This window comes from Caloenas nicobarica, chromosome 3, assembly GCF_036013445.1.
Source record: "Caloenas nicobarica isolate bCalNic1 chromosome 3, bCalNic1.hap1, whole genome shotgun sequence".
Lineage (NCBI taxonomy): Eukaryota > Metazoa > Chordata > Aves > Columbiformes > Columbidae > Caloenas > Caloenas nicobarica.
Window position 1 is genome coordinate 24,236,976 of NC_088247.1, and position 20,192 is coordinate 24,257,167.

At 35.2% G+C, this 20,192-nt stretch overlaps 1 protein-coding gene across 1 annotated transcript in view; it reads right to left on the reverse strand.

Annotated features, from left to right (window-relative positions):
- Window positions 1-20,192, reverse strand: part of CSMD1 (CUB and Sushi multiple domains 1) — a 1,102,582-nt gene that overhangs the window by 859,270 nt on the left and 223,120 nt on the right. The window contains 1 exon segment of the mRNA XM_065633007.1: window positions 16,296-16,512. Coding sequence (XP_065489079.1) covers window positions 16,296-16,512 — 217 coding nt within the window.

The following is a 20,192-nucleotide window of genomic DNA, read 5'->3' on the forward strand; positions in this document are numbered from 1 at the left end:
AGGAGTGGCTGACATGCCAGAAGGCTGTGCTGCCATCCAGCGAGATCTGGACAGGCTGGAGAGTTGGGCAGGGAAAAATTTAATGAAATATAACAAGAGCAAGTGTAGAGTCGTGCATCTGGGCAGGAACAACCCATGTTCCAGTATAAGTTGGGGAATGACCTATTAGAGAGCAGTGTAGGGGAAAGGGACCTGGGGGTCCTGGTGGACAGCAGGATGACCATGAGCCAGCACTGTGCCCTTGTGGCCAAGAAGGCCAATGGCATCCTGGGGTGTATTAGAAGGGGGGTGGTTAGTAGGTCCAGAGAGGTTCTCCTTCCCCTCTACTCTGGTGAGATCGCATCTGGAATATTGTGTCCAGTTCTGGGCCCCTCAGTTCAAGAAGGACAGGGAACTGCTGGAGAGAGTCCAGCGTAGGGCAACATAGGTGATTAAGGGAGTGGAGCATCTCCCTGATGAGGAAAGGCTGAGGGAGCTGGGTCTGTTTAGCTTGGAGAAGAGGAGACTGAGGGGTGTCCTCATTAATGTTTATAAATATGTGAAGGGTGAGTGTCACAAGGATGGAGCCAGGCTCTTCTCGGTGACAACCAACAAGACAAGGGGCAATGGGTACAAAGTGGAACACAGGAGGTTCTGCTTAAATACGAGAAGAAATTTCTTCACAGTGGGGGTGACAGAACACTGGAACAGGCAGCTCAGGGAGGTTGTAGAGTCTCCTTCTCTGGAGATATTTAAAACCCGCCTGGACGCCTTCCTGTGTAACCTCACCTAGGTGTTCCTGCTCCGGCGGGGGGATTGGACTAGATGATCTTTTGAGGTCCCTTCCAATCCCTAACATTCTGTGATTCTGTGATTATGCTGATAGCTGGCATTCTGGTCATTCCATTATAAATTGGTTTAGGTATTTAAACAAAGATAAAATAGTCACTAATGGGCATTTCCCAGCTTAGGGATTTATATGGGTTTGTGACCTGCATCACTGTGCTGGTGCAAGGCAGTACGGCGAAGTGTTCACGTGGGAACCAGCGGCCCAAGAAGACCAGGACCACTTTTGTGGTCTAAGCATATAATTCTAGCAGCTAAATCATACTGTGAAACTATATGCTAAAGACTTATCCACCTGATGATAAATATTAATGCACAATAAAATTAAGCACAGTAGCTATTCTTCACTGATTTCTCAAACTATAAATCAAATGTTAGATACTTTTTTTTTTTTTTTTCAAGTAGAATAAGTTCCTTTGCCTAAAGGCACTCTGCAGTTACACCTATGAAGGTATAACATTTTTCAGACAGATAAGAGACATAGTCTGCCCACACTCTGAACCAGCAGGAAGCTTTGTAGTAGCACGCAGTGCCATGCTGAGCACAACCGCCATGTAGAGCAGATTGGACTCTACTCATCACTAGGGGATGTGATGCTTCCAGTGCTGAATGTGGGCAGAATGAACTAATACCTTCAATCTTCTGTGAGCAAACCAAGCATTCTTACCCATCTAGTTAGTACCGAACTAGTGAATGCTCTAAATTCACACTGTGATTCACCATACCTTCATTTCTCTGGGCAGATGAGCCCTAATACTTTAATTCTTCTTTTGTGTTCTACTTTGCAGTAGTCAAGGGAGATTGATTGAATCAGTAAAGTCTGAAATTTGCCCCAAATAACACAAAAAGAGAAGCCAAATATATAGGAGACAAATAAATGCTTACTATGTACTTTGGGCTTTAGTTTAGACTCATGTCTGTTAGAAAGTAATTTACATATAAGAATAAAAAAACCTCAATTACTGTGGAAAGAGTGACAAACAGAGGAATGAAAGCATGATCAAGATTAAGGTAAAATAGATGAAAATGGGAAAGGGAGATTTGCTTTATTCAACAAATGCATTTGTTTTCCTGCACGTACTTTCACATGCTAAAGTTGAACACTTTAAATGTATTTTACTACATTATTTATCTTACACATGGACTTCACTAAAAAATTAGATGAGGACATAAGCTTGTTTCCTGCCTCATCCAGGAAATAACCAGACAGTAAAATCATTGCAGAAATGCTTGTCATTCCAACTAAAGATAAAGATATTAGTATGGTTAATCAATTCATAAACCCTTTGTATTTGTGTCACCCTGTTTGTGCACCTGGTGTTTTTTATACAGTTCGGGGCAGAGGCTAATGTCTCGAACATTTATTGATTTTTGTATACCAAAAAAGATAAGTTATGTACTTACAAGAAAATAATTTAAGTATGATGACTTGAAAAGAATAGGATGTTAAATTTTGGGAAAAAGAAAAATGCCATGAATCAATAGATCACTTTGTGACTGCTGTGCTCTTAGAAGAAAGTAACTTGCATCTCAAACTCTGATTACTGCTTATCAAATTCCTCCAACAGAACTAAAGACACAACTCCCAGAAGTCCATCTGTCCATTTGGCTTATTTATTGTGCTATTGTAACTCAGCAGAATTACTTCCTTTAGTCTATAGTTTAGAGAAGACTAGTGAATTGTTTTTGTAATCAGTAAATAACTCTTAAATAATAAAACTTTTGTGGAATCAGTATATTATTCACCTTTTGATGGAGAATTTGAAAGAGTTTTATAATAGGCAATTTGCAATAATCAGGGAAATCAAGCAAGGCTAACAGGTGTTGCTAGGAGTCATTTGCTGTACTTCTCTTTATTCCTGTCTTATCCCTTGGAGTGCCTTTCCCACACCAAAAATGAAAGAATGCCAGGAGATAACCTTGATCTGCAAGAAATACAAGCCTGCCCTTTCTCCCTGCTGACAAAAAGTACATGCAGAAAATACCAAACAGTATTTATTTCTCTGAGAAAGTTTTTGGCTTTGGACTGTTGATTTCTTATTTTATTTGGGCTAGTGAGAACATTCTGGTTTCTCTAAGGATCTATCCACAAAAAAAATTCAAACTAGAATGCCACAGTTTTAAGCACTATGCATAGCAGAAATTCCAGTGATTAAACTACCTTATATCTTGAACTTTCTTCAGTCATTACGATAACACAGTCCAAAAAGTAATCCCTTAATCCAATGTCCTTATTGCTTAAGACTGAACACCTTGGTAGCATATACCTTGTGCGCAGTTTCTTTCCTTCCAAACCCTATGCTGGAAGGATCTGACAGCTTCTTACTGTTTCTTTCAAAACTGTCTCAAAGAAATCCACATTGTCTTCAGTTGTATCAGCTGACTGCAGTTCTGCTCTCAATTTAGCTCAAAAATTCACTCCAGCATAAACTTGATGTAATTAACTAAAACATAATGATTTTGCCATTCTGGAATTACAGAAAAAATACAGCCATTCCCAAAAGAGGGAATGTGAGGCCTCATTCAGTCTCACAGCATATCTATTCCTAATCACTTCTCTTAGGTGAGATGTAAGAAGCACAAATGGTTGAAACAGTTGTGGTGGAGGAAAAGAAAAACATGAGATATGAATATTCACCTATTTTCTTAATGGTCTAAGATAATCTGAGCAAAGCTTTGGCTCTGTTACAAAATCTTCAGGTAGTATTGGGGCACTGCTAGTGCTTGCATGTAGCAGGACAGAGCAACATTTCTATGACTCACTGAGGCAATGGGAAGATATTTTCCAGTGACACGCTTGTCTCTTCATCATCCTATACACAAGCACACATTGTAGCCTGCCCCAATGCCTCAGCGTTCCTTTGCTGTGAGGTAATATACTTACTGCTCTATATCCACTTTATTTCCCCCATTCAAAGATTCAAGAGGTGTTACGTCAAAAGTGTGTCTTTTATTGCCCATAAATGTTACTTTAGTGTTAGTACAGCTGCCTTCATTGGATCTATCTTTACAATTACAAACAAAAGACTTGATTTAGGACATACTAAACTGCCTTATTGTCAAGCTGTGGAAGCTCCACATGTGCTGGCATCTTGCTTCCCTTGGATTACGGTCCCAAGGCTCTAAAAACCTTTAAGCATAAATAAAGTTAAAAGACGGTCAGAAAATACAGATTTGCAGACCTAGCATTTTGAAAAGTGTTTTCTGAAAATAACAAAGGAGTGTGAACACTCTGGAAACAGGATCTCAGAGCCAATGGAAAACAACCTTGTATAGATATGGAAATCCTGATACGGGGACAGTAAAATTAATTTACTTACCTGTACTAATAATATTTTATATTTCTACAGCTTCCACTCAAAGACCCCTGATAATCTTCTAAATATTAAAGTATTTAGCAAGAAGGCAGTTGTTAATGAAAACACGTTCTTTCACAAACAATAAATCAGAGATTACACGGTATTTTAAGATGTAGGAAGCTCTCTTAGGAAGTCTTCTAAGAGCTGTCTGTCTGACTGAGGTTTTTACTTCAACTCAATCACACTGAATTATGATAGAATGAATGTGAAATTTCCAAACTTTGAAGAAAATAATGGGTTATATTGAGTTAAGATGACCCCAACCAAGTATATTTCAGGTAATTTAGGTTTGGATTTCTCATACATGTGGCTTTTTAGGTGCATTCATTAAGTAATGTAGCATATTCTGCATCATGTAATGGAGTTATACTCTTCAGGTTTGGCGGGGTTTTTTTTCTCCAATTAAATACAGTTTTATGAACTACTGAAATGCTTGACTAATTAAGCAATTTCAAATATAAAATGTGAAAGAGGTAATAAAATAACAAAGGAAGTATTTTCAATTCAATTCTGCAATGAATAAACTTTATTTAAGCCCTATACTAATCAATACATCGTGTAAATACAGCTAGTACAGACTACTAAAACAGGCGAAGATGTTTTATTCAATTCATATTTATAGCTTGAAAAATCAAGCGTAAGGTCATTATGTAAATTTCTTATGATAATTAAACCTCAAATTGGAAATTCAATAACTCTGCCTGCTTATATCAATATTGTACCACTATACATCCACCCATATACTTCCACATTGTGATGTCAAATGCCTCTAGCTATAATAAACTGAATATGTAAAATAAGCAAAATAAACACTTTTAAAGTCATAAATTGATTCCTAAAATATCATTGCCACAAAACAAGATAGACAGTTTTAGTTAAATCTTTAGCTAAGCATATTCATCCTTCTTTTTTAGGCAGAGCCTTCCTACACATGAGCAACATCTCTGAGCATAGGAAATTAAAACTTATAGTCAAGAATGCATTAACGCATTCCTCTTGAGAAGATACTGTCATCTCTATCTTGTGCTTATAAGCTTGCAAAAACTTATTTAGTCTCAATGCGGAAAAAAATCCTCTCCCTCCATCAGTGACAAGACAGAGGATTTGAAACACAGACAAAGAGAAAATAGTGGAACAGTACTAATAACTAAAGAATGTGTAGTATTAAAATAACTTCTCCTTTCTGTGGTCTGTATCTTGAAATGCTAAAGTTGACAAGATTTCCTTTGGCAAAGCTTTTATGAAAAGAATGAGAGAACCTATGATTAATGGTTGCAGCAACAAAAAATAAATGAGGCTAAGACTACACTGTGAAAGCAAGCTAGAACAGTTAGTAAAAAGCTGCCAAATATCTTGAATAGCTTTAAAAACTGGCTTTCATAACACAAATCACTGTGATCCTTATTAAAATGTTAAAAATTAGTGCTTTATTTTAAATTTTAAAATATATTATTTAATAATTGCACAAATTACTTATTTGCCTAAGTCCATAGGAACTGCATCTCCTCTTTCTAGTTTCTTTGGCATTATATATTTTCAGTGATGTGTGGTATAATGTAGTCCTATGAGAACTATAACATATCGTTATTCTGCTCCTCTGCTCTTTCTCACCTTAGGAGTGGGAGAAGTGCAGCATTTGAAAATGAGGATTTCAGAATCAGCATTTTAAGGGAGATTCAGAATTCCTGGCTGTGGCTCTTTGTTTTTCTCATGGAATCCTTCTATTATGATTTTGTTTAATGTAGAAAAAGTGTTCTTTAAATGCTTTGTATACTTTAAACTGGATCTACCCTAAGATCCACATCAACATATATTTGAAATCACATTAGTTACTTAGCTGCCCCTTTCATATGTGTTTAGTGCTTTTTCATTTCCTCTCAAGTATCATAACACGCAAAAAATTTGAAGAAATAAAGATTCTGAAAGCCTAGTTCATGGGTAAATACTTTTTTTTCCCTCTAACTCTTTATAAGATAAATCTTGTGTGTCTATGGAGTTTGTTTGCTTTTTGGTTGTTCAATCCTAGTCTTCTTGGAATTAAAAAAAAAAGCGTAGATGTCTATAATTTTCAGAGTTTCACCAACCTAGTTTATGTCCATTCAAATGCATTCTCTTTCCATTTTTCTTCAGGTCTTCTCAACTGATGACTCACAATACTCACGTTTAAAAGATGCTCTCAACAAAAAAATGACAAATCAGTATAAGTGCATGAGGCAAGTTTTATTTTGGCAGATGTGGGAAGATCATGGGTGGGAAATCTGAAGTAACTCTGGGAAAAAAAGATAGGTAAAACAAAGAGGGACAATCCAAGCCCCATATTGAGATAAGTAATTTCTTCAGGTAGATGGAAACAAAAGCTTCAGGAAACCTTGGATTTTAAAGAAAAAGCCAGACACAGACCAGCTGTGAAGCCTCCAGACAGTGGCAGACAGTGGCACTATCAGTCACAATGATGTTTTGGCATTTCCAACTTCAGTCACTGCGGATCAGCCACCAGTGCAATCCAAAACCGGAGCTGGGAATCTTTCTTTAAAACCACAGTTTCTGCTCTTGTTGAAAAGTCTTATTTACACCTCTTCTAAAATGACATTGAATACCCACTATTTTAGTCTTTATTAATAAGATGTTTAGCTGATCTGAACTTTAAAATTCAATTTGCTAGACAATTGCATAATTTTGTTTCTATTCATAGATGTCAATGTATGTACTTCTAGGTCACTGTGCACTGAATGCTGTGGCAACTGCCTTCTTTATAAGGAATTCACATGCAAACTTCTCATTCACAAGCATAGAACTAGCTCCTTTTCAATCTGATATTAGCTACTCATTCACTGCTGGAGTGTAATTTTTTTTATTTTATATGTAAATAACTTGCTTTTGTTTCCTCACTAGAGAATATTGAGTTATTCATGCTAATGTATTCTTTCATCATTTTTTTTTTCTTAGTGGCAACCTCTTCCAAAGTTGGAACATCTCACAGCAAGCAGAGAATCTAACGTCTTTTTCACACAGCATGGCATTAGAATATTTGGCTAAAGGCCCTAAAACATTAAAAACAAACAAACAAACAATCTTATTCATGATCTTTGTGTTTACTTGTTACACTCAATTTGCTCTTTCATGCTTGTAGCACACAACGGAAATTTTGATAGCTTGGTGTTTTATCTTTATAAGGAAAGAGAGCCTTTTCTCAGTTTCATCCATTTTCTGTGATTTCTACAGGGGGGAAAAAAAAAATAAAGAAAAGAAGAGAAATAGAGGTTTTCCTCTCAGGTGCTAGGCAGTGCCTCACGTTCTGTGTGCTGTGGAACATTTACTGAAGGGCTGCACACAGTAATTTTTAACCTCTGAATAATATAAGCTTCTTTTACTGTACAAAGAGAAGCTAGTCTTATTCAGTGACTGTGTTTGAAATTTCAAGCGTATTTTGAAATTTTTTTTAAACTCTTTTTCAGTACTTCACTTCTTTCAAGAAAAAAAGCAAAACTCAGAAAAAGGTATATTTTTCTTTATTAACTCTTTCCTATTACAAGTATTAAATAAAATTAAGTGTGGCATAAAAGTGATTGGTGCAGTGTTTGATAAATGCACAATAGCACTGCTGCTTTGTTCATAGTTTCACGGAAATACATTTTCAAACAAAAGCTAGCAATCTAATTAATTTACTATGTTATTTGTTGGCTCATATCAGCCTTTGAAAGGCGAGACATAAAAAAACCAAAGATGACAAATGTGTACTAAAATGTTTATTTCCCAACACTGTGGTTTGGTTAACTTGTATGAAATGAAGGTCACTTGACCATTTCCCTTGATATTTTCTAACTTCCCTGCACCTGTCTCAGATGTCTAATGAATTGTACTCTAACTGAACACCTGTGTAATTAATGCCTCAAAGTATTAATGCCTTGGACTCTATTTAAAATATTTTTGTTTCATATCGCTGTTTTCTCTAATCATCACTTCTGTCATAATAAAAGGAAGGAATATTTAGCTTTTAAAACAATTTTCTGTTTTATAAATTTTAACTATGAGTGCTTTCCATAACAACCCTATAACTCTTTACCCCTTGCTATGTGAAGTTACACTACTAATCAATGATTTCCATGGTATTCCTCCTCCACCATAAGGTAAATAATTTTTCTAATTTCTGTTGTTAGATATTGCATAACCATCTTCCATTTAATGAAAAAGCTAAGGGAGATTTTTTTAAAAAAATGTATACAAATTATAGCATTCATTGCCACAAAAGAATTTCTGATTTAATTTTCTGATATATGGCAGTTTAAATGTAAATAAACCCCCCATGTTTTTAATCAGAAAGTTGAATCCATTTTATGATGGGTAGTTAACAAAGGATGAGACAAAAGGCTGTCTCTCCTCTTTACCTTAAATCTGCAAACACATGGTCCAGGGAAAACCTTGCATGGTTCTCTTTGGAATCCCTAACTCATTACTTCTTAACCACAAATGAAGAAAGAATCATAGGATTGTAGAATCATTTTGGTTGGAAAAGACCTTTAAGATCGCTGAGACAACTGTTAACCTAACACTGCCAAGTCCACCTCAAAACCATGTCCCCTAGAACCACATCTACCCATCTTTTAAATGCACAGTTTAGCACACCTATAATCTTTTTAACACATTGCTTCTGGTGTCCCCCACTTCCTCTTCCCTCCCACCATCATTCCTTGGTTCTCACCTCTTCAGTCCATGTACCCCACAATGCTCTTGCTATTCTGCCTGTGAGCCCTACAAATATGAAAGGTTTTCCTTGCACAAACAGTAAATAACATAGCTCAGTTCCAGGAGCAGGAAAATGTGATTGAGAAAATCCTAATGTCATTCTGTCGCTGTGGAAAGTAAGAGATAAAATTCACTTTCCATAAAATAACACAATGGAAACCACACAAAGTGCTGAAAGTTGCTTGGTGAAAAAAAATTAAAGAAATTCAACTCTTACTGTACTATTTTGAGAGAGGTATGATTGGCTGAAAATGGTGTCAAAAGGTAAACACAGACATGCACACATACTTTGAGGTCATTTTTGCGGGCAGTGTTTAGGAAGCTATGTTTTGAGTTATGGAAACATTCATACCTATAGTTACATTTCAAAGAACCCTTATCAATAGTAATTAATATGGATCAACGGGACTATTGTGCCCCTTGTTTTTCATTATTTTAATTATCAATTTAAATGGTGTTTTGCTGTTCTGTAATTCGATACTCTAAACAAAATCTCCTAAAATTCATTGGGTGTTTTTGGTTTTGTTTTTACATTATACCTGTGGGACTTCTAACTTCAGCATTCAAATGTAACTGTTAAAAAATACAAGTTTTAAGAACAATTTTTGTGTGTTTTTATTAGACTTTAATGTACTTGCCAAACAGTCCCGTGACACGTTTTTTTCTCTAAGTCATTAACTAATTACCTCAAGAAATTAAAAATATTAGATGGATTTTAAATAGTGTGTATTAATGTATATTACAATTAATTATAATTTTTAATGTATGGCCTTATTATGCATATTTAACTCCAGAAGCCTAGAGAACTAGCCTGTCTTAGCAACTAAGGCAAAAATACAGTCTAATATTGGCATCTGTTCTTTTCTTTTCTTTGCAATTTGCTTTTCTTTCATGACATTGGTCATACTAGATTCTGCAAAGAAAACTACAGGGCACAGGTGTGTGTTGACGGAGTGGGAGAAAAGCAAAAAAAAAAAATTAAATTATCTTACTGCCGAAAGACAGCAGCACATAAATGAGGTCTGCAGATGGAAGAGAACACTGCTAAATCAATGAAAGGAGTAGACTGTCAATAGTAAGAAATCTTCTATGGGTGCTGTACCCTGACAAGTTGATATTGAGCCTAATATCAAAATTTGCCTTTCCTCAATTCATTGAGTTGAATGGAGACGAACATAAATAGTTTTCACCCAGATGGAAGTATGAGCGCAGGAATAACCCAGAACTTCAGAAATATATTTTAGTCTCCATTAAGTGGGAAAAACATCACTGTCAAAACCAAAGGCCCCTAACAATGTCAGCAGATGCTCTTGTGAATACGAAGAGGATGAAAATTAAGGAAAGTCTCTAAGTAATATCAGGAGCTCCAAGATTGTGAGAATACCTGTCTACAAAATTTGTTTTACAAGAGGAATTGATTGTGTGTGACATGGCTCACAGAGGAGAGGATGCTGAATTTCCACTGCAGAGGGACTGCAGAGTTCCCCTCCAGTGCCTGAATATTTCTGATGCTGTATCTGTCCCACAGTTATTACATCCTGACCTAGCACAGGGTGACTCAAAATTGGATTATGATCATACAGTTAATAATCACAAGACTCAGTTAAGACAGGCTGGTAATTAGCAGATGACAGTAAGAGAACATGATTCACAGTTTAACCTAATTACGTGGATAAAAATATGACGAATCAGTTATTAAGTTTTATAAAGCTATTTTTCCTTTAATTGGCCACTCAGTTAACAGATAGAACATGTTTTTCCTCTCTAAAACAAACAAGTAGTCAAAATTTCTTTATAGCATACAGGTTATTTACTAATTCAAAAGTTATCATAGTTATATAGAAACTCTGAAAAATCCCACAATAAGGCTGTCCAGTAACAAATCTCAAAAGGGGGCAGATTTTGACAACTGTAGTTTCTTCTCCTTGAGGAGTCCATCTGCAAACACTCTAAAGGCTGTAATTTAATTGTTACCTTGCAGCCAGAATATAAACAAAGGGAATTGACTGATCTCTGACCAAGAGCTGTCAAAATAGTCACTGTATATGCAGCATTTAGGGATGGTGATCAGCAGGGCTTCTGTGCATAATTATGTCAACATGTATCATCTAAAATAAAAAGGAGTCTCTTTTTGAGCAAGATGAGAGATGCAGAAAAACTGATATAAAACTGCTTTTTGTACACTGTATGTGTTATATAGGTGACAGATAATAATGGTAAGAAATTGCCATAATTCTCATAAATTAACATATTTAAGAGTAAAAATTCCTTACACAAACAACAACAGAGTTAATGTTATCACCTATCCAGTCAGAAAGTTTTCTGAAACTTTTAGTGTCAATTGTATCATCAAGCTACACTAAAAGACTTTTTAAAGTGTATCTAAGTTTTAAGAGCTATAATTCTCCAAATTGTGTTTATCTGGATTCTTAATGAATTCTACTATCCTACTCCTAAGGAGTTTTGAGACAAAAATGAATGTGAGTTCTTATAGGAATTTATCATGTCGAAGCATCAAAATGTGTATATATTGTTACTATGCCAAATAGCAGGGGGTTTGGGAGCCTCAAAAAGCATCACAGATTAAGGGAAAATGAAAAAAATAAAACCATCTCAAAAAAAGCATGGAACACCAAATTGTGTGCCTAGAAGTGTTCAGAAAATCTTACAAATTTTTATACTTCTGCAGATTACAAAGTCATCAGTCTGACAGAACTGAAGATACTTTCCATAAAATATCATAGATGTCAAGCAGACATCATACCAGTGAATATAATTTTCTTATACTTTGCCAATACTGAAGTAACATTGAAACCTTATTCTGAGATTTCAGGTAAAGCAAAGATGTAAACTGAGCTCTTCAGAACTCAGATACATGTGCATTCACAGCCACACTGACAACTTATAATTTTCTGTGATTTTGTGGCTAAACTACTGGGTAATGTTTACCCAAGGTGTTCTGTTTTGTAAAATAACTAATATAAAATCAAGAAATTTGTAGGTGTTTGACTTAGTATGATCACAAAAATGATTCTTTCAAACTGAATAACTAATGATCTGTAATATATTCATATGCAGTCACAAAGAACAAGGGAGGCAAATGTCCACCACTTACTTGAAATCAAAGATCTATTCTAAAATATCATGTGAAACACTTAAGAGCTATTAATAAAGAATAATCTTTCTCAGCAGGCTACTGTAAGGTATCTCTAAATACTGAGCAATGCTTGTCTGCTTTATTAGAAAGGTGTTTATATACCATTTTTTATTATCCCCTTAAGCCAAATTTCATTGCATAAATCTGAAACAGTAAGATAACCCAACACATGCTAAAGTTTCTAAAGCTATGGAATTAACATTTTACAGAGCCACATTCCAACTCTCCGCTTCTGAGTCCCTTACTAGTAATGCTTTTGATGGTGAAACACTACCAACAAGTGCACAAAATCACTGCTGTCACTTATACAGGTCCAGTTTGAAAAGTTCGGAATAGGCAAAGAAGCAACACCTGTAAATTCTCTGAAGACATACTATAGCCAGTTTCAGATGAAAAAAAAGAGATCTACCTCCACAAAGGACAAAGAAATTAAGCACAGCTATATTTTCATTATGGTGTCACATTCATTTTTTAAAGAAAAACGTGCTGACTTAACTATGTTACAAAAGCTTTAAGCAACTGATGCAGAATTTTGCAGTATAAATTCATGCATTTCTTTGACTTTTTAAAAGAGTCAAATATCTTTTTTTTTTTTGTTCTAGAAATAATAGTTCCTTAACTGTGAAATGGATTTTCTTAGGTGGGAGTTCAAACAATACTCCATGTTATTTTAATAGTTTACCATAGCTTAGTATCAGCCTAAAACATGTAATTAATATGGCCTATAATTCTTGGTGAAGTAGCTTGTTGTTAGAAAGCACACTGCTTATGTTACTTTATATTTATTAAATTTGTCATTGAATATTTATAGCTTGTAGACTCGCCAACAAAATTAGTAAGCTTAAGATTTTTAATTAGGCAGCTACAATTTTTGAGAATAGGATTTTTGCCTTTTTATTGTGAAAAACAAATTGCCATATATGAGCTTGAACCTGCCAGTATTACACACATAAGTTACCATTCTTCCATTGCCTGCACTTTTTGCTGTTGCCAGAAACTATCTGTCGGTATTTAGATGATCAGGTCATAGTTCCTTTCTTTCCTAAAATAGCTATGTGATATAAAATGAATCATATTTCAGCCCTCCATTATAAATGATTCCTTCTTCCTAATACTTTAATAGGTGAAAAAGCCATGAAAAATCTGATTAAACATAAAAAGGGAAACGACAGTCATTGATAGCCATCTCTACTGGCAAGAACTTATTAATCAATTTGCCTAATCACACAATAATACTTTTCATTTTCTTATGGATGTACAAAATACCAGAATATCCTGCTGAAATTTTTCAATAATCTTGTTGTACAAATTTGAACACTAGCTCAGTTTCTGTTACTTTGTGCAGTGCTCTAGGTGAGCTTCACCTGGAAAAGATGTATACTATACTCATGCCTATACTGTTTTCGTCACAACATCAACAGCTCAAACACACACAGAGATTTTTACCAATTTTTGAACCGAGACATCTGTTTTGCTTATAATATACAATGAAATTAAATACCTAACTTTATGTTTGTTTATACAATTAAGACTACAGTACCCTACAAAACATTAACATAAGACGTGGCATTAGACATAAAATTCCACTTTTCCTCTTTTGTATATTTATATTATTTATATATGTATATATACACACACATATAAAATCCTGTTTTGTGTTCTATGAACTTTATGCTAATTAAAAAAAAAAAACAGCTGTAGCAATATTTTTGAGAACAACTCTTTATAGCAGATGTCAGTACCTATACAGAATGACAGAATGTTAGTTGGGTTTTACCTGGAAAAATAAGAAGATGTAAAATAGCACTTTTTTAGCACCTTATATTTTGTTTACATTGTTCTTCCTGCTACTATCTGACTTCTCAGCCTTCTCATGACATAGATTACAATAACCTATGATGGCTACCATGTGTAATTTGTTCTTTAAATCAGTATATGCTTTAATAATGCACGAACCAAAGAAGTTCATGTACATCTTACAATTACATTTTCCTCTTCCTCCACACAAACAGCTTAAAACAATGTATTCTTTTCCCTTTTCATTCCAATGTATTTTATATATGTTTCTATTTTCTTGGGTTTTAAAATCAATACATAGTGAAAGTGTCCTGGTGTACTTTTAACATACAAAAGGTCCTTCAGGCAGCACAGTAAACTAGTTGAACATACTACTCATTTTTATCCAATTTTGCTTTAGCAGCTGAAAAATACTATACAAAATATGGGACGAATATTACTTTATGATAGTTTCTGAGTGTTGTATAATTACACAGCTATTTTTAAGGAAAACTTCCAGGTTTTGCACAATGGCTAAAGAAATATGATTACTCAAAATCTAGTAGAGTATTTTTATCTATGAAAAAACAAAACAAAACAAAAATATACCCTGAAGCAGAAGTTCCAAGATGCTTTCTTGCATTTGCATGCTGTCAGTTAAAAAAACAATAAACAAACAAACAAACAAACAAAACCCAAAACCAAACCAAACCAAACCAAACCAAAAAGCAAACAAAAAAACCTTATGCACGACTATAATTTTCCAATTTCTGCTAAGTGAATTGACTTGAAATATGCAATTGTAGAGGGGTACACCTGTGAATGTGCTTTGTGCAACAACGGGTATGTCACAGGATATGACACATGTCAATAGATACCTGTCATTCAAATTCTGCTTTTTTAACCTCTGTATGCTGCAAAGCCAACAAATGCTTTTTTCCTTGTAACACCATTTATGGAGGTAACTAATTGGCAAATACAAGCAAGGATAAAGAAAATATTTGCCTCATTGTTGAAAGCTGGAAATGAAATCCTTGTTTTACTGAAAACAGTGGCAGTTACAATGACTTCCATGGGATCAAGATCATGCTTAGGAATTTCCGTCTTCTACACTCATACCCACAGAACAAAACAGTTAGTTGTCTTCTTTGAAACAATTTTCTACTTACAGATTAGTGCAAAACAAGCAGGCATGTTAGCTATTGATAATAAAAACATTTGACTGAAAAAGAAATATTAATCCTTGTATAAAGGGGATACCATTAAGTACAGTAAATGAAGCATACATACTGCACAGCTCAAGCATCAGTAGCTCAGTACTGTCTTCCATAGTTTTTAAAACTTTTTAAACTGAGTAAACAATCAATCAGAACATTGTTCTTGTCAAAAATACATGATGATACTCACTAAAATGCGGAACAAAGTGGTGATGTTCCCACATTTGTTTTAGTAGTATAATATAAATCAGCAGCACGTAAAAGAGTAATCAGACAACAGAACTGACAGCAACGTTTTACAGTGCTCCATAAATCTCATGCGTGAACAGAAAATGACAGAGCAGCACTGATAGCAATGTTTGCTTTCCAGCTCTGGAATCCGGACCCAGCAAATGACTGAGGAACTCAACTAGATGACTGCACCAAAATTTGTGGTTGTGAAAAGCTTCAAGGTCAAAAAGCTTCCATAAAGACTCTTTGTAACCTCGTTGGGATTTGGACGTATAAGACACCCAGTTTCTGACCTTTGATGGTCTCTAATTACTTAATAATTGTCTTGGAGATGGAGAAGAATTTCACTTTTGGCAAAGTCAAACAATTCTAGCTCAGATCATCTGCAAGGCACCTTAAGGTTTGAACCTGGCAAACATTTCCAGAGGTTGCCCAACATCCACTAATGAGACTGTGCCTCTCACAAACTACTGTATGACCCACTTCTTATGTGCCACATTTGATGGGAGACCCTTGGGCACTGTTCACACAAGCAGCATACCCATCCTCTGACTCAAATACTGTGGGCATGGCATTAAAGTGTGATCTCAGTAAGAGTTCTTTCAAACACTGGGGACAGGTGCCTTCAGGAAAGGGTCTCTGGGCCAATTCTGGGCCATCAGGGAACAGTTATATAAAAATAAGCTACTGTAACATGGATACTCCTGTGCTCAGAGCTTTTACCAAAGCTGACCTTGAACTGTGCAGATTTTAAGCACGACTGATGTCACTGGTAGACAAGCTAGGGCCATAAAGATCTGTAACTTGGATTAACGTATTTTGCTGTGAGATCTTGGGATACTGCTGTCCCCTTGGCTGGGGAAGAACTAAGGAAAGAAAACATAGTTGTAACATATTATCAGAATAACTATTCCAGAGAGAAAGAGAGAGGTAAAGAAAGGGAGACAGAGAGAAAGAAAAAAAAAAGACGGCAAAAAGGTACCTTACCTCACTTTTAAATTGCCTTGCTGTGGCTGTCCATCGTAAATTGACAAAATATCAAAATCTTCCTCAAGGGCAAAAGTATGAAATGACAACTGTATCCTGTTACGTTCTCCTGTGATAATGATCCATGTGCAGTTGGCATAATTTGGATAACCATGAGGAAATCCAGGACTTTCTATAGTACCATTTGGTCCCTGTACCAAGCCTCCACAGTTCTGACCTGGAAAAGAAGAAAAGAAAACATGTATTTTGGTGATTTTCCCCTCCCCCAGTATATATATATTCTTACATGAGTAACTATATATTAACTTAATTTTATAGTATCTTTTCTAGATTATAAAGACCACATAAAATTGCATTCGTACTATTCTTCCCTCTGGATTCAAAAGCTCTGTCACTGGATTTTCTGAGACACCTGCCATATTTTTATGCAATGAATCATTATTTGAGGTTATGTAGTATTAACAATGTATGACTTATCATGCAAATGTGAAATTAGCCTTGATGCCATAAATTCAACAGACTGACAGTTTTAATGTCGAAGAGTGTTCAGAGCTTTCTGGTGAATGCCATTTATAAAGTTTTTATATTAATACTAAAGTATTAGAGTTTCTGCTGTTCTGAAACATACTTTCAATGTGGAGAGCAAAATATAGACACACGTTAATTATGCATCCTGTTGCAACAAACATTAAGATTTTTATACTTTGAAAACACAGCAAAATTTCTGTGGTATAGCACTTTTAGTGCCATGTATACTGTGATCAGGGAAATGATAACTTTTTTTAGGATTCTTAAAAAATAACACCAAGGGTTTACTCAGCAGGCATTTGTGTCTGGTTTGTACATCCTACAGACCTTGTGAGGGTATGGTAGCTCATTAATAGGAAGTCCTCAGCAAGAAACCTTGACTTACAGTGTGCACTCTTGCTAATTTCCTACTTGATTTTGTTAGTCCCACATACAATGATTGTACTGACTCAGGGCTGGAGAGAAGCATTAATGAAATATTTGAATAGAGAAAAATTTAAGGACATTCTGTGCACTGTAATGTTTGGATTATTACACACATTTTAAGCACTTCAGAACAAGTATAATCCCAGCATTTTATTGTTATACCTAAACTGAAAAAGTATTTCAGGCTGCAATTTTATTTTTAACTTCCCAGCAGTAGGTATCTGAGACTGTATCCTTCAGAGCAGTGCTGTCAAATGCATGTGGGAAGTTTCTAAATTTTAATAAAATGGATTTAATAAAAAGGATTTGCTGCTAAAACTAAAGAACTAATAAGTAATGATTTTCTACTAAATTTCAAATATAACAAAAGCTCTAATGAACAGATTAAAAGGCTACAAGGATTCAGGAAGCCTTTAAAGTAGAAATCTTCTCTAGCATATCTACCAATTAATTCACATTACTTTAATAAAACATTGGTATTATTAAACATTCCCGAAGAAGAAATTATACCATGAATTTAGCATGAAAGTTTCAGCTATGTACTGTTCGCTGTAATTTGTCCACATTCTTGCAGATGCTTTGTATTGTATTCCTCTTCCTACAGCCACAGGGGAAATGTCATATAAGTGTCACAAGAAATTTAAAATAATTGCAACAGAAATAAAGTTTTGAAAATAGAAAAGAAAAATTGTAATGACAGCCCATCACCCTAACACTCTAGCAAGCTAATTCATGTCTCCAACATCCAGAAACTGTTTTTTGTAAATCAAATACCTAACCCCTGCAAGCCATGCCGCACAGCAGCTTTCCTACCACTGTGGTGTGAAAGGGTTGCACTGAACAAGGAGAGCTATCAAGTGCAAGTTTCCAATTCATCAGACAGAACTATGCTGTAGGAGCAGAAATTTGTAACACTGGTTATAAACAAAGTAATACACCATAGGTATTTGTATATGTATATGCAATATGTTAACTAAATTTCTGACCTCCAGGGAGACAAACAGTTTACCTCCCCAATCCCTTAGGGGAGGCTTAAAGTAAAACTGAATATTGCTGGGGTAGTGAGCCCTCTCACCCCCAAAATGACAACAACTCAGCAGCTTCCTTACAGAAGCACTTGCTACCTACTTGCAGAAGTTTTTGCTACTGTCAGTGATTGCTCCCGGCTTTATTCCAAAGTTGTTTGGTACTCCTTACTGTTAAATTCAAGTTATTGTGCATCATTCTTTTGGAAAATAAACAAACTCTAATGATATATGAGGCAGCCAATGTTGTACCCCTCTTTAACTTAAGCATTTCTTACCACACACAACCCCTTCTTTCTCCGGTTTGCTTTTGTTCTCCTGTGTATGTATACCCCTTCAGTTCTGAAACTATTTATAAACATGCCTATTCACTTTGCACCCAAGAAACATGAGGCAAAGGAGAACCATAAAGGAAAATAATTACTGTGAAATGTTATTTAGGTTTCCTCTAAATTTTATATGCATATATATAAATACACAGTTATTTACCTAGTGTTCAGTAAAAACCTCAAAAAATCCTAGAAGAAACTAAATACACAGTTAATTCCTGGCAATCTCATGGGTGGACACTGACAGTTGTGAATAGACTATCTATTCTGAATTAAGCAATACCCAAAGAGCCTTTAAGAGCTGTGCCACTCCAGAAAACTGTCAATATTCTAGGTCTGTCCCTGCCCAGTTAAGACACGAAGCATGTTTAGAGGGCAGTATCAGGAAATAAGGATTAGCTGCTATCTGTATAGTACCTGTGCTATCAATACACATAAGTCTTAAAATTTCCAGAACTGTCAAATGTTCTACCTCTGCCAAGAAGTAAATTCAGCATCAAATCACTTCAGAGAGATTCAGTAGGAGATACTTGGAGAACAGGAATGAAGAGACTTATGGGTGACAGATGGCAGCAAATTAGATAGGAGCTGGCAAAGCAATATCCCACAAAAAATGCAGTTTCTGACTGCAGAGACACCACAGACCAGTAAGAGGACACTGATGAGATTAACTAAGAATAATTTGTTTCTTATGGGTGCCTTAATAGCAGAAATGGTCAACAAAGTCCAAGAAATTCAGAAAGAGAATAAGAACAAGGAAAGAAACTGAACATACCAACAAGAAAATGTTAAAAAAATATTAATATCAGCGGAGTTTAAGTAGTTCTGCTGGGCTGAATGGAAGCACAGAAAAGAATGTAGGCTGAATACAACTAAATACACCCTAAAAAGAAGATCTACCCATACAATTCACTTTTTCAAATAAAAAAGCAATTGTTTCCATTTTTCACTAAATGTGAAGTCATTGATAGAGTACAATATCAGTACACTGGATTATTTCAATATTAAAGGTGTATTAGACTGTACATAAACTATCCTGTTAGCATTCATTTTCTGTCATATGCTGTCTGTAAAAAGATATTTCAGGACAGTTATTTTAATTTTATGATATAAACAGTGCAATTTAACAAGAATGACACTCTTGGCTTATAGCTGAAAATCATTTACACTGATTTTCCCTTATTTTATCTTAGGTTCTTTGCATATCCTGTACCAGCCCTATTTGCACCTGCTCAGGCTCAACATTTCTCAGTTGTGAACTGTGTGAACTTACCAAGAAAACTTAAACTACTGCAATTTGTCTTAGACACTGAGGTCAAATGGGTAGTAGAATCACTAAGAGTTAAAGTCCTGCTTTGCTATAAGATTTTGAATAAAACTCACAAAATACAAATTTACACAATATTTTCTGAAAATTGGACTTTTATGTTCCTGGGCCTTTATATTTATCATGACCGTGTCTATCAACCCCTCGTTTACCCGTGTCTAATAATAATAACTGGCAAAGTACAGATTTTTTTCAAGTTTCAAATGTTTCTACAAGAAACAAGCAAAAAGACAACTACTTATATTCTTGTAATTCATAAGGT